This window comes from Tamandua tetradactyla, chromosome 10 (genome assembly GCF_023851605.1).
Source record: "Tamandua tetradactyla isolate mTamTet1 chromosome 10, mTamTet1.pri, whole genome shotgun sequence".
NCBI lineage: Eukaryota > Metazoa > Chordata > Mammalia > Pilosa > Myrmecophagidae > Tamandua > Tamandua tetradactyla.
The window spans coordinates 26,245,267-26,258,482 of NC_135336.1; the positions used below are offsets into that span (position 1 = coordinate 26,245,267).

The 13,216-nt window shown below is 36.7% G+C and overlaps 1 protein-coding gene across 4 annotated transcripts in view; it reads right to left on the bottom strand.

Annotated features, from left to right (window-relative positions):
- The window catches only part of CFAP91 (cilia and flagella associated protein 91), a 109,578-nt gene that overhangs the window by 62,715 nt on the left and 33,647 nt on the right, over nt 1-13,216 (bottom strand). For all 4 annotated transcript variants that reach the window (XM_077118232.1, XM_077118230.1, XM_077118231.1 and 1 more), the window contains 3 exons: nt 5,464-5,621; nt 3,544-3,726; nt 2,002-2,144 (listed from right to left, as the gene is read on the bottom strand). In XM_077118232.1, the coding sequence (XP_076974347.1) occupies nt 2,002-2,144; nt 3,544-3,726; nt 5,464-5,621 (484 nt within the window). The remainder of the gene's footprint in view (nt 1-2,001; nt 2,145-3,543; nt 3,727-5,463; nt 5,622-13,216) is intronic.

Below are 13,216 nucleotides of genomic sequence, written 5' to 3' on the forward strand. Positions count from 1 at the left end.
GCGAAGTCTCTGGACTCTGTTTTTCTTATCCTGCCCAGTATGTGGCACTTTTCTGCCTGCAGGTCCCACCAGCATAAGGTGATGTGGTACCTTTAACTTTGGCAGACTCTCCCTGCTGGGGGTGTGGTGGAGACAGGGGAGAAGTTGTAAGCTGGTTTTAATGGCTTCAAATTACCAAGTCCTGGGGTCTGAATTCCTTGAGGGAGGGATTCCACCTGAGTTGGGCCTCACCCCTCCCCTGGGGAAGGCATAGTCTTCAGACAAGCTCTCAAACTAGCTGGTTTCTGCCTATGCTTGGGGCAGTTGTAGCCTGAGAAGCCCTGCCACTCTATCCAAAGGCAATCAAGACTTTGTAGATACATAGCCACAAAAACCTCTGTTTCATTTTTTTGTGTGTCAGCCCTGCCACCTTAGTGCTGGGGCAAAAATGAGTGACCTCCGCTTTGACCAGGTTCACCTGAGCTGGGGGCCTATTTTTAGTAGTCAGAATTTGTGAATTAATTCCACATTTGAAGCTTAGTTGCACTCAGCCCCTGCTGCTGGTTAAGTCTCTTTCCTTTCCCCTCTGGGAAGCAGCCTGTTGGGGAGGGGTGCCGGCTACCACGGCTTGGGGATCTCACGGTTCTGGGGGGGCTCATAGCCAGTCCAGCTGATCCAGACTGGGGTATGCTGTGTGTCCAGTCACTGATGTGGCCCCAGGAGCTGTTCTGTACTCTTCCTGGTTATTTAGTAGCTCTTCTGGAGGATGAACTAAATCTCACATCTTGCTGAGCCGCCATCTTGGCCCCTCCTCCACCCAGAAGGTTTTATATGTGTGTTCTACCAAACTGAAGAAATAGATCATCCTTATCTTATTTAAACTTATCCCAAAGCTACAAAGCAGGAATAATCCCCAATTCATTTCAGGATGCATAATTTTGACTCAAAAACCAAACATAATCAAAATAAGAAAGCCACTTAATTCATGAACACAGAAGCAAAATCCTAATGACATATTAATAAGTCAAATTAAACAATTTAGTAAAAATAAGATAATACACCTTGACCAAGTTAGATGCATCCCAGATATGAAAGAATAGATTTTTTAATATTTATAGTGAACATTATTATTGTTCACTACAATAATAATGTTTTAAAAGGAAAAAAAATTATCTGAATAGAGGTAGACCAAACCTTTAATAAAATTCATCATAAATAACAATCACTTGACAAACAAACATATATGGGCTGGTGATAAGAATGTCGCAAACTAATGGGTCTCAAAGTGTGATTCCCAGACAGCAGCATCATTATCACCAGAAACTTGTTAGAAATGCAAATATCTGAGCCTAATCCCAGACCTACTGAATCAAAAACTTTGGGAGTAGAACCCAGTAATAGATATTTTAGCAGGCCCTCAGTGAGTCTGATGCACTAAAGATTATAACCACTATTATAAACCAAGAATTCTAGAGTATCCAGGTTTGCACACCTATAACCCAATTAACAAGAGAAAGCTCCATAGATGGATGATGTGCTGTTGGTTCATGAGGATGGCCATCAAACTTTCTCACTTAGTTGAGTTTTAAACTAAATGATAGAAGAGTTCCTCATGATGTTCTGATGACAAATATAAAACAGAGAAAATAGAGGCTATTACACTATCAAAACCAACCATAATTCCTAATACTAGAAATGTGCAACACTTCTAGTAGTGTCAAACTTTATTATGTGGATACAAAGTTGCAACCACTTTCAAAAAGAAACACGATTTCTGCAAACAGGAAGAATAACTTCCAAGAGATATTCCTAAAGTTTCAATGGAAGGGGTAAACGCAATTGGTTTAGCACAGCACAGGCAAATCCCAGAAGAGAAAAGCCTAGAGAGGAGAAAGAATGTTGGGTTGTGTGTTGAGAACCACTGGACATTGCTGTCCAAGACAAAATGCAATTTCTGAAGTTTAGTATTTCTCTGCAAAAGTCACACGGAGAAACATCTTGTCTTCAAGATAACTAGCATACCTTATGAATCTCTTCCAACTCATGATCCATCCTTGCTGCTCTCTTTAGAAAACCATCTTTGGTAGTAATGACTTTTGGTTTCAGAGGTTTGATTCGGGGTTGTGTTACAAAATCTGGGAGACATGACTCAAGTTCAACTAATCCTATGGGAAGAAAGCACATATTCTTAATTTCCTGGTGCTTACCCTTAGCATTTTCAGAGTCCATAGTTAATTTTAATTTTAATAGCTGTTTGTTAAGTGGTTTCATTTGGAATCATAGATATGTATGTCTCACATAATACAAAGAACTGTCCTTTAAAGCAAATTTCTGCATAATTCTGTTTTCAGTGGCTGGCTATAAAAATGAGAAATGCATTCTAAAATGAAAACATTGGCCTATAAAAATCAATAAATTCTACAATAATAATCAACAGAAAATTAAAAATCCTATGAAACATGGTGCCACCATTCTAAAATGGATGGACCCCATTTTTTCATATTCTGCTCTGGAGACAGCCAGCCAGAGCTACTGGTTTAGCTGTTATGAACATTAACTGGCTATGTGATATATACATATATCACAATATATCTACTAACCTTTTAAGCACATTTCCAAAATTAATTTTTCCTTAAAATCTTCAAGACTAAGTTTCTCATTTTAGGCTTTCTTTAAATGGAATAAATGGAATTTATTTTTAAAAAGTATTTTAATGGCAATATTATATTATACAAATTAGGAAAATGCCTAAACTATGAAAAAACAGGAAAAAACATTTTACATTTAGTGAATTAACTTTCTGTGATTTTTCTATACATTTTAAAAACAGTTGAAATCATGGTTTAAATACGATTTACTGAGTTTTTTCCACTTAACATTATAGTTTTATGTATAGCTAATGTTCATAAAAAGTCTAGATAGTATTATTTTAATGGTTACAAAAAGTTTCATAGTATGTACCTGCCTTACAGTTGGAAATATAAGATAGTTCTTTTTTCCTACTATTATAAATGATGTTGAAACTTTGCCCAGGTTTCAGGCTATAATTTCAGTATATATACTCAAAATGGAGTTGCTGGGTCAAATGCATGAAAAAAAATTAAGACAACATATAGTGCTAAATTGCTTTCCAAATGTATATTAATAAGCTGTTTTGTTAGAAATATATGAGTATATCTCTTTCATTATACTCTTGACTACATTAGGTGATGTTGCTTTTCTTTGTCATCTCAAATTTGAAAGTAAAAATGTTATTTCTATTTCATTTTTTGTATAACTTTGATTATTAGTCATATTAAACATTTTGAAACATTTGGTAGCTAATTGAATTTACTCCTTGCTAACTTGTTCTATAGTGTATCCATTTATTTATTTGGAATTAGTATTTTTATTGGTTTGTATGAATTCATTAAATTATTAATAATTGTAAACCTTGTAATTGCTGTTTCTTGCAAATATTTTTTGTTTGGCTTTTATTTGAATTTATATATTTAATCTATATTTCTAAGATAAACAAACCTCTTAACTATACTACTAGGCTTCCTAACTATGTAAATTTCTTACCTTCATAGGTATTGAGAAAGTGGTTTTTTACTACAAAGTTTTCTGAGTTGTTGTCTGGGAAACGACCAAGACGAGACAGAGGTCCGTAGGTGTGGGATGCAAAGTCAGTATAATCTTTGATGATATCTCTTCTCTCCAACTTTCCTTCTATATTCTTTCCTTTTCCCACAAGTTTTCTGTTTGCTAAAATAAAACATATCTCTATGACCATCTTCAAAATACTGTTCTAACTCATTCAAACACAGGTTAGTAAACAAGTTCATGTTTTATTCAAAGGGAAACTATTGAGTTGAATCAGTAGCATGATGTGCAGACTGCAGCCAGAACGTAGCACTAAAAATGGAGGTCTGTCATCTCTATGACCCAGATTGTCATGAGGCAGGTGGGAGTGACAAAGGAGCTGTATCAGCTAATGTCATCCATTGGTACTCATCAGAAATCGTTTTTAACTTCATTCCATATACTAGCCAAGAAGACGTAGTCATTCAATAAAAATTTGTTAAATGGATAAAAGAAACTCAAAGTAACTAAAAAACTGCATGTTCAATATGGAGTTAGAATTATTCTCCCACAGAAAATAATTAAAAGGAAAGATTAGGTTCTTCAGTAATCTGTGTCCATTTTGGCTAATGGACATATTATGTCCCACCTCATAGCTTTGGCAATGTGGGATGGGGGTGGGGGGGGAGCTGAGAGGCTCAACTGTGCACATTAGAAGTAACTCATCTAAGGAATCATGCTTATTACCTCCACTTCCTCCTTTTCTCCTTTTCTTCCAAATCCTATCAGACCCACCTCCTTTTGAAAGCTCTACATCATGTACTCAACAGCAGTGAAATCATATTGCCAGAATACGAAGTCATTTCGTAAGAGGTGGCCTGCAAGGTGCCGCTGGATGCCTGGTAGATGTCTGATGTTCGGTACTTTTGTGTGTGGCTTGGGATTTTAGAATTAAATAAAAATAATTTATATTTTACTACTTATCTACAAAAGTTAGGCACCGTCATTAATTATGTCAAGTACCAAATAGAAAAAAATGTTGACAATACCTAAATGAATACTAAGTAGCTAGTTAAGTGAAAGGATATTTTCTCACATCCAGGAAAAGTTAAAGGTTAAGATCACTAAAAATATTTTTAAGGAGTTTAATTATGTGATTGTTCTACTGTTGCTGGAAAAATAAGTTTTAAGGGATTTTTTAAAAATGTGATTGCACTGCTATTATTGTATAGTTATATAAATTGTTCATTTGCTACTTAATTTGATACATGGCAATTTATATAAGTAAATGAGTTACATTAAAAGCTACTCAGAATGTTAATAAAATTCTCAATTTAAATTTTAAATACAATTTTCATTTAGTCATTCTTAATTTGTGCTGAATATAAAGAATAATCTTTAAACTTCTTTTTATGCATGAGATATACATACAGTATATAACAAGATATACAGTATATCTGTGGTATTTAAATTTTATGGAAGGGATAGCAGCTAGGAAAAAAATGTCTAAAATGGCTCCATAGGTGACAATAATGAAAAAAAAGTTCAGAGCATCATTTCCTAGCCAGGACATCAGCACGTTAATATAGGGAGCCCAACACCTCAACACACACAGAACCGACACACACAGAAACGCCCAAACATAGGCACATGCACACACAAATGAACACATATACACACCTCCCATAATGTCAATAACTTGACTACCTGTTATTGTTAAGACAAATCATCACTTTCTTTACTTTTGAAGGATTTTCCTCTACTCTTCTACCTTTGAGAAATAGCTCATCTCCTATCCCTTACCTATTTGATACACTAGGACCAAGAAAAGAATTACAGCTCAGTTAAATCAGGCTTAGTCAGAGATCCAAAGCAAAGCCAATATTTCCATTTTTTTCATAGTTCATACTACACCATTACTTGATACATGCTTGTGTTGAACTTGTGCCAGTTTTGCCTCCTTTGCTTCCTGAAGTCTAGACCATTGGGCATTCAAGCGTTTCATGTTCACTTCATTTTGATTCTCTTCACGCTTCTTGAGCAGCTGCTTTAAAACTTCCAGGCGCATCTCCTGCAGTCTTATAGTAAATTAAAAAACATAATGAAGAGTATGATATCTCAAATAGGATATTCTACTACAGCACTAGGAAATACTTGCCATGAACAAAACCTTCTCCTTGGGCTGGTATTATTGCACATACTTTAAAAGACCACTCTGGCAAAGTGTGACAAATAAATTGGGTAGGGGATATGAGGAGGCCACTCAATAGTGAGTCTCCAAATAATAAAAATATTCATGGGTATGATTCTGATGGACAAAGAAGAGTATACTGAGCAGATGGGGTAGGAGAGTTCTTGAGGCAGATGGACCTATATGAACAGCAAAATGTGCGCAGTTCCAGACAGACTGGTATTGCTGGAGGATTAAGTGCTAGTGGAAGTGAAGAGGAGAAATGGTTTTCAGATGGGTCCCTGCAACATTTATTTGCAGGGACTTATTTCAATAAGTCTTGAAATGCAGAGGGGCCAGTCTTTCCAGAACATCAACTAATTCCATCCCCCATCCCATATTATTGACAGCCCTTTCTAACATGAAAAAGATAGAATGGCCATAGCTCAAATACCCCTAAAAAGTGAGAGAAAGATCAAAGGTGATGGTGGAGTTATACAGAGAAGACCAGGTTTAACAAATGAGTATGAGTGCTAAACCACTATATTGATATCTCTCTTAGTCTCCAGTACCTTAGAGCAGCTAGAAATAAAAATTAAAAATTGTGGAGTTGTAATGCATACCAAACTCTGATTGCTGCACTGTACTTTGAAATTTATTGTTTTTGTATATTTGTTATTTTTCACAAAAAGGTAAAAAAAAAAAAAAAAGAAGAAGAAGAAGAAGGAAGAGTACAAAGAGAAGACAGAATTTAACAAATGAGTATGATGGCTGAATCATTATATTGATATGTCTTTCAGTGTGTCTCGGAGCAGCTAGAAGAAAAAAATGAAAAATTGTGGAACTGTAACCCATACCGAACTCTAAAATTGGTTGTATAACTACTTGTTAAAATGTACTTGGACATTTATTACTTTTTTGTAAATATGTTATTTTTCACAATAAAAAAAAGTTAAAAAAAAAAGAACTGGTTGTGTCATGCTATGTTAAAGAATTAATGTGAAAATGCTAAATAAACACAGTGCAACTACTAGGAACTCAGTAAGTTTTTATTTCCCTTCCCCTTACCTTCAACTTGTTCTCCCAGGATTATCACATTCATGTATATCCAAAAAATGTTGTGTATAAAAACAACAGATGTTGATTTTAGAGTACAGATGACCCTAAAATCTAACCCTCCAGCCCAGATATTTCTGAACCAGAATTTTTTTATTAATTTCTTTTTTTAAACACCAAAACACACCAAACAAATGCAAACATTCATAATTTTTTATCATTCCATTCCACATATATAATCAGTAATTCATAATATCATCACATAGTTGCATATTCATCACCATCATCATTTCTTGTAACATTTGCACCTATTCAGAAAAATAAAAAGAAAACAGAAAAAAATTCATACATACCATACCCCCACCCCTCCCCCTCACCAATCACCAGCATTTCACTCTGAATTTATTTTACATTTGTTCCCCCTATTATTTATTTTTATTCCATATGTTTTACTCATCTGTTGTTAAGGTAGATAAAAGGAGCAGCAAGACACAAGGTTTTCACAATTACACAGTCACACTGTGAAAGCTATATCATTATACAATCAACTTCAAGAAACATGGCTACTGGCACACAGCTCTACATTTTCAGGCAGTTCCCTCCAGCCTCTCCATTACATCTTGACTAACAAGGTGATATCTATTTAATGTGTAAGAATAACCTCCAGGATAAACTCTCGACTCTGCTTGGAATCTCTCAGCCATTGACACTTTCTTTTGTCTCATTTCACTCTTCCCCCTTTGGGTTGACAAGTTTCTCTCAATTCCTTGATGTTGAGTCTCAGCTCATTCTAGGGTTTTTCTCAATCCCTTGATGCTGAGTCTCAGCTCATTCCAGGATTTCTGTCCCATGTTGCCAGGAAGGTCCACAAACCTGTGAGTCATGTCCCAGTAGACAGGGGGAGGGTAGTGAGTTTGTTTGTTGTGTTGGCTGGAGAGAGAGGCCACATCTAAGCAACAAAAGAGGTTCTCCTGGGGGTGACTCTGTGCCTTATTTTAAGTAGGCTTGACCTATCCTTTGTGGGGTTAAGTTTCATATGAACAAATCCCAAGACTGAGGGCTCAGCCTATAGCTTTGATTGTCCACATTGCTTGTGAAAATATCAAGAACTTAACTTGGGGAAGCTGAATTTTCCCCCATTCTCACCATTCCCTGAAGAGGACTTTGCAAATACTTTTTATTCACTGATCAACTCACTCTGGGATTTATTGGGGCATTACTCTGGACAAAGCAACAAAATCTCATGTCCTACTCAAGGTTCCATGTACTTACGGTGTTCAATTAAGCTGTCTACATAAGTTATATTAGGAAATGCACTAGTCAATATACAAATTTTGTACCAAATAAACATTTTTTGCTTTAGTCTCACACATAAGTCGAAATTTTAAAATATTAACTACCACCTATTTGCAGCACCCTGCAGCGATGACATTCCATTATTCTTCCTCAGGCAAAAACATTTTCAAAATTTGTACATTTAGTCACTATCATTATATACTCTAGGCATTCCAAGATTATACCATCTCAATCTTTATCGTCTATCTTTCTTTCTGATTTCATTTGTGCCCCCAGCCCTCCTCCCTCTATCATTCTCACATTCACCTTCATCAGTGTTTTAACATAATTGTATTACAGTTAGGTAGTATTGTGCTGTCCATTTCTGAGTTTTTACATCCACTCCTGTTGCACAATCTGTATCCCTTCAGCTCCAATTACCCAATATCTTACCGTATTTCTATCTTCTGATGGTCTCTGTTACCAAGGAAATTCTCCAAGTTTATTCATTAATGTCAGTTCATATCAGTGAGAAACATACAGTATTTGTCCTTTTGTTTCTGGCTAATATCACTCAGTATAATGTCATTAAGGTCCATCCACGTTGTTACGATAAAGTTCATAACTTTATTCTTTCTTACAGCTGCATAATATTCCATCATATGTATACACCACAGTTTGTTTAGCCACTCTTCTGTTGATGGACATTTTGGCTGTTTCCATCTCTTTGCAATTGTAAATAATGCTGCTATAAACATTGGTGTGTAAATGTCCATTTGTGTCCTTGACCTCATGTCCTCTGAATAGATACCTAGCAATGGTATTGCCGGGTCATATGGTAATTCTATATTCAGCTTTTTGAGGAGCTACCAAACTGCCTTCCACAGCGGTTGTACCATTTAACATTCCCACCAACAGTGAATAAGTGTGCCTCTTTCTCCACATCCTCTCCAGCACTTGTCATTTTCTGTTTTATTGATAATGGCCATCCTGGTGGGTTTGAGATGATATCTCATTGTGGTTTTGATTTGCATTTCTCTAATGGCCAGGGAGGTTGAGCATTTCTTCATGTGCCTTTTGGCCATTTGTATTTCCTCTTCTGAGAAGTGTCTGTTCAAGTCTTTTGCCCATTTTGTAATTGGGTTGTCTGTCTTTTTTGTTGTTGAGTTGAACAATCTCTTTATATATTCTAGATACTAGACCTTTACCTGATATATCGTTTCCAAATATTGTCTCCCATTGTGCGGGCTGTCTTTTTACTTTCTTGATGAAGTTCTTTGATGCACAAAAGTGTTTAATTTTGAGGAGTTCCCATTTCTTTCTTTCTTTCTTTCTTTCTTCAATGCTCTTGCTTTGGGTGTAAGGTCTAGGAAACCACCTCCTAGTATAAGATTTATAAGAGATTTCCCTACATTTTCTTCTAACGGTTTTATGGTCTTAGACCTAATGTTTAGGTCTTTGATCCATTTTGAGTTAACTTTTGAATAGGGTGTGAGATATGGGTCCTCTTTCATTCTTTTGCATATGGATATCCAGTTCTCTAGGCACCATTTATTGAAGAGACTGTTCTGTCCCAGGTGAGTTGGCTTGACTGCCTTATCAAAGAACAATTGTCCATAGATAGAATTGAACACTCTATTTGATTCCATTGGTCAGTATATCTATCTTTATGCCAGTACCATGCTGTTTTGACTACTGTAACTTCATAATACGCCTTAAAGTCAGGTAGCATGAGACCTCCAACTTCACTTTTTTTCCTCAGGATACTTTTAGCCATTTGGGGCACCCTGCCCTTCCAGATAAATTTGGTTATTGGTTTTTCTATTTCTGAAAAGTAAGTTTTTGGAATTTTAATTGGCATTGCTTTGAATCTGTAGATCAGTTTTGGTAGAATTGATATCTTAACTATATTTAGTCTTCCAATCCATGAACACGGTATGCCCTTCTATCTATTTAGGTCTTCTGTGATTTCTTTTAACAATTTCTTGTAGTTTTCTTTGTATAGGTTTTTTGTCTGTTTAATCAAATTCATTCCTAAATATTTTATTCTTTTGGTTGCAATATTAAATGGAATTCTTTTCTTGAGTTCCCCCTCAGATTGTTCATTACTAGTGTATAGAAACACTACAGATTTTTTTTGTACTGGAATTCTGTTGAGTATTTTAATCAGCAAATGCTTGACACAAAATAAAATGAGGTGGGTGCAAGGGTAGTTCAGTGGTAGAATTCCTGCCTGTCATGCAGGACACATAGTTTCAATCCCCAGGCAATACCCTCATCACCAAAAAAACAACAACAAGAAAATAAACAAAACAAACAAAAAAATCAACAAATGGTGTTGCAATAATGGGATACTCACATGGAAAAAGATGAAATGTGATCCCGCCATGCAAAGAAAAATAAAATAAATAAAATGAGAATGGCTTACAAAACTAAACTCAGTGATAGAATATACACCTGTTAAAGAAAATGAGAGGTATTTTTTTCTAAGGAAGATCTGGATGTGCAGGTTACATCCTGACCAGAAGGATATAACCTGAGCCTAAGCCCAGAGTGAATGTGGTCAAGAAGGGTGATTCCTTCATTGTTCAAAGCCTACTTGTAGAAGTGAGGGTCTATCTTGGGTGTGGCTGTCTTTTTTTTGGTTCATGAGCCCATGATTCCAAATGAGGACTGGCAAGCCTTGAGGATTTCAGTGTGCTGCTCTCTTTCAGCAAATATTCACTTCCTAGAGAGGGGTGTCTCTAGGAGTGAATTTTCATTTTCCTATCTTCAGCTTTATCGTCCAGATCCAAGTTCATGGCTGAGCTCATTAGAACATTCTTGAGAGGAGTTTACCCTAAGAATTTCCCAAAAAGCAGTGGCGGTTGTGGTGAAGGTAATTGGAAGATCTGCACATCTTGGTTCAAGAAAGCCGATGAAGTTCAGGGTTTCTCTCTCAAGTAATAAGGCACATGGTGATCAAAGTCAGAGTTTCTCTCTCATCTGGAAAGGCAAATTGTGAACACAGTCTGCATTCATCTCTCATCCGGAAGGACACATGGCAAACATGGCATCATCTGCTCGCTTCTTCTCCTGGCTTCCTGTTTCATGAAGCTCCCCGGAAGGCATTTTCCTTCTTCATCTCAAAAGGTTATTGGCTGGTGGACTCTGCTTCTCATGGCTATGTTGTTGTGCTCTGCTCTCTCTGAATATCCAACACTACAGATTTTTGAGTGTTGATCTTGTAACCTGCCACTTTGCTGTATTCATTTATTAGCTCTGATAGGTTTGCTGTGGATTTTTCGGGGTTTTCGACATATAGTATTATACCATCTGCAAAAGTGAGAGTTTTAGTACTTCCTTTCCAATTTTGATGCCTTGTATTTCTTTTTCTTGTCTAATTGCTCTGGCTAGAACTTCCAACACAATGTTGAATAGTAGTGGTGATAGTGGACATCCTTATCTTTGAACAAGAATTTCTGACTATCTACTTGAATCTCCAGCTATCTTTTGACAAACTAAGAAAAAAAAAACCCACTCACTTTCTTCCCCCTCAAATCTACCCTTTCTCTTAAAGGTTCTTCCCTCCTCTAACAATTTCTTCTCTGAAATGCTCTTTGCATCATTCCCTCCTCTAACGATTCCTCCTCTGAAATGCTCCTAGCTTATGTCTTTCTAATCTCTCTCTTAACTTGGTCTCCTTCATACAACTGTTAAGGTTTTCCTTTCAAAAACAGAGATTTGGACATTTTATCCTTACTTAAAAATTCATTCCTTAATTTATCCACTCATGCACTCAGCATATATTTATTAAGTGCCCACCATATGCCAGGCAGGAAAGAAACAAAGATGAACAAGATAAAATGCTGTTCTCCAAGAAGCACACTTCTAGTGGAGCATACGTATAAGTCAACATTTACAATACAAGGAGATAATACCACACCAGAATAATGAAAATATTTCTGTGGGAGAAGAATAGATGGAGCACCTATGGCTAGCACTACCCACAGTGGAGGCAATGGGAAGGAAGGGGAAAGATGGGGAAGGCTTCTTTATAGGAGCTGGTATCAGCACAGTCTTGAGGACAAGCAAAGATTGGGACTTGCCACATTGACAAGGGAGAAGAAAGACCTTGGCCTAGACAGCCAAATGTTCAACTTGAAAGGTCAAGGGATAGAGCAAATATATTATGTGGCAGAGCTACTCATAGTGAAAACACATGGAAGGGTGAAGGAGTAGTGACAAATGAGTGTGGAGAGGCAGGCACTTTTAAAAGTAAGCCACACACAAACAGTCACCTTTCTGCCTTGTTAGAATGCCTGGGTACAACTCTCAATTTTGCCACTTCCCTCAGTTTCATCAATTGTAAAATGGAGAAAATAATATTATCCACCTCATAAGGTCATTGTGAGCATTAAATGAGTTAATGTATGCAAAGTGCCAGAACGGTAATTCCCAAATATAAGCTTGCATGGGAATAACCTGGAGGGCTCGCTATGACACGGATTCCTGAGCCCCACTATATGATTTCGTAGATCTGGATCAGGGCCTGAGAATTTGCAATTCTAACAACCTCCCAGGTTACACAGATGTTGCTGGTCTGGGGACCACATTTTGAGAATTATTGTCTTAAAATGTTGCCAGGCATATAGTAAGCATTCTGTAAGTAATTGTATACACTATAAGTATCATCATCATCATCATCATTACTGATATCATCATCCACTGATGGCTTACTACTAACCCTACTCACCCTTCAACACCAACTCTCCTCCCCACAAAGTTTCCCAGAATCCCCACCCACCTCAAACAGAACCACATGTTCCCTCACCTGAGTACCCCTAGTACTTTGTGCAAAAAGCAGCACATAACCTGATACCCCTACATGAGAGCTGTTGGTCTAAAGGTCTATTGCCACCATGGACTGTGAGAAGCTCTGTCAGAGCAGTTTCCTATACATCCCTGATTCCCCAACTCACAGCACAGAACACAGCACATCGGAGGGACACAAACTGTGCTTATTAAAATTCTCTTCAGATTAACAAAAAGTGCTCACTTTCTCCAGTGAGGCTCTCATTCTGGTTATATATATTTTTTCCCTTTTTCTTTGTATTCCTGAAAATTTTTTATTGAGTGCCAGAATTTTGAACTTTACATTTTTAGGTGTTGGATTTTGTTGCATTCCTTTGA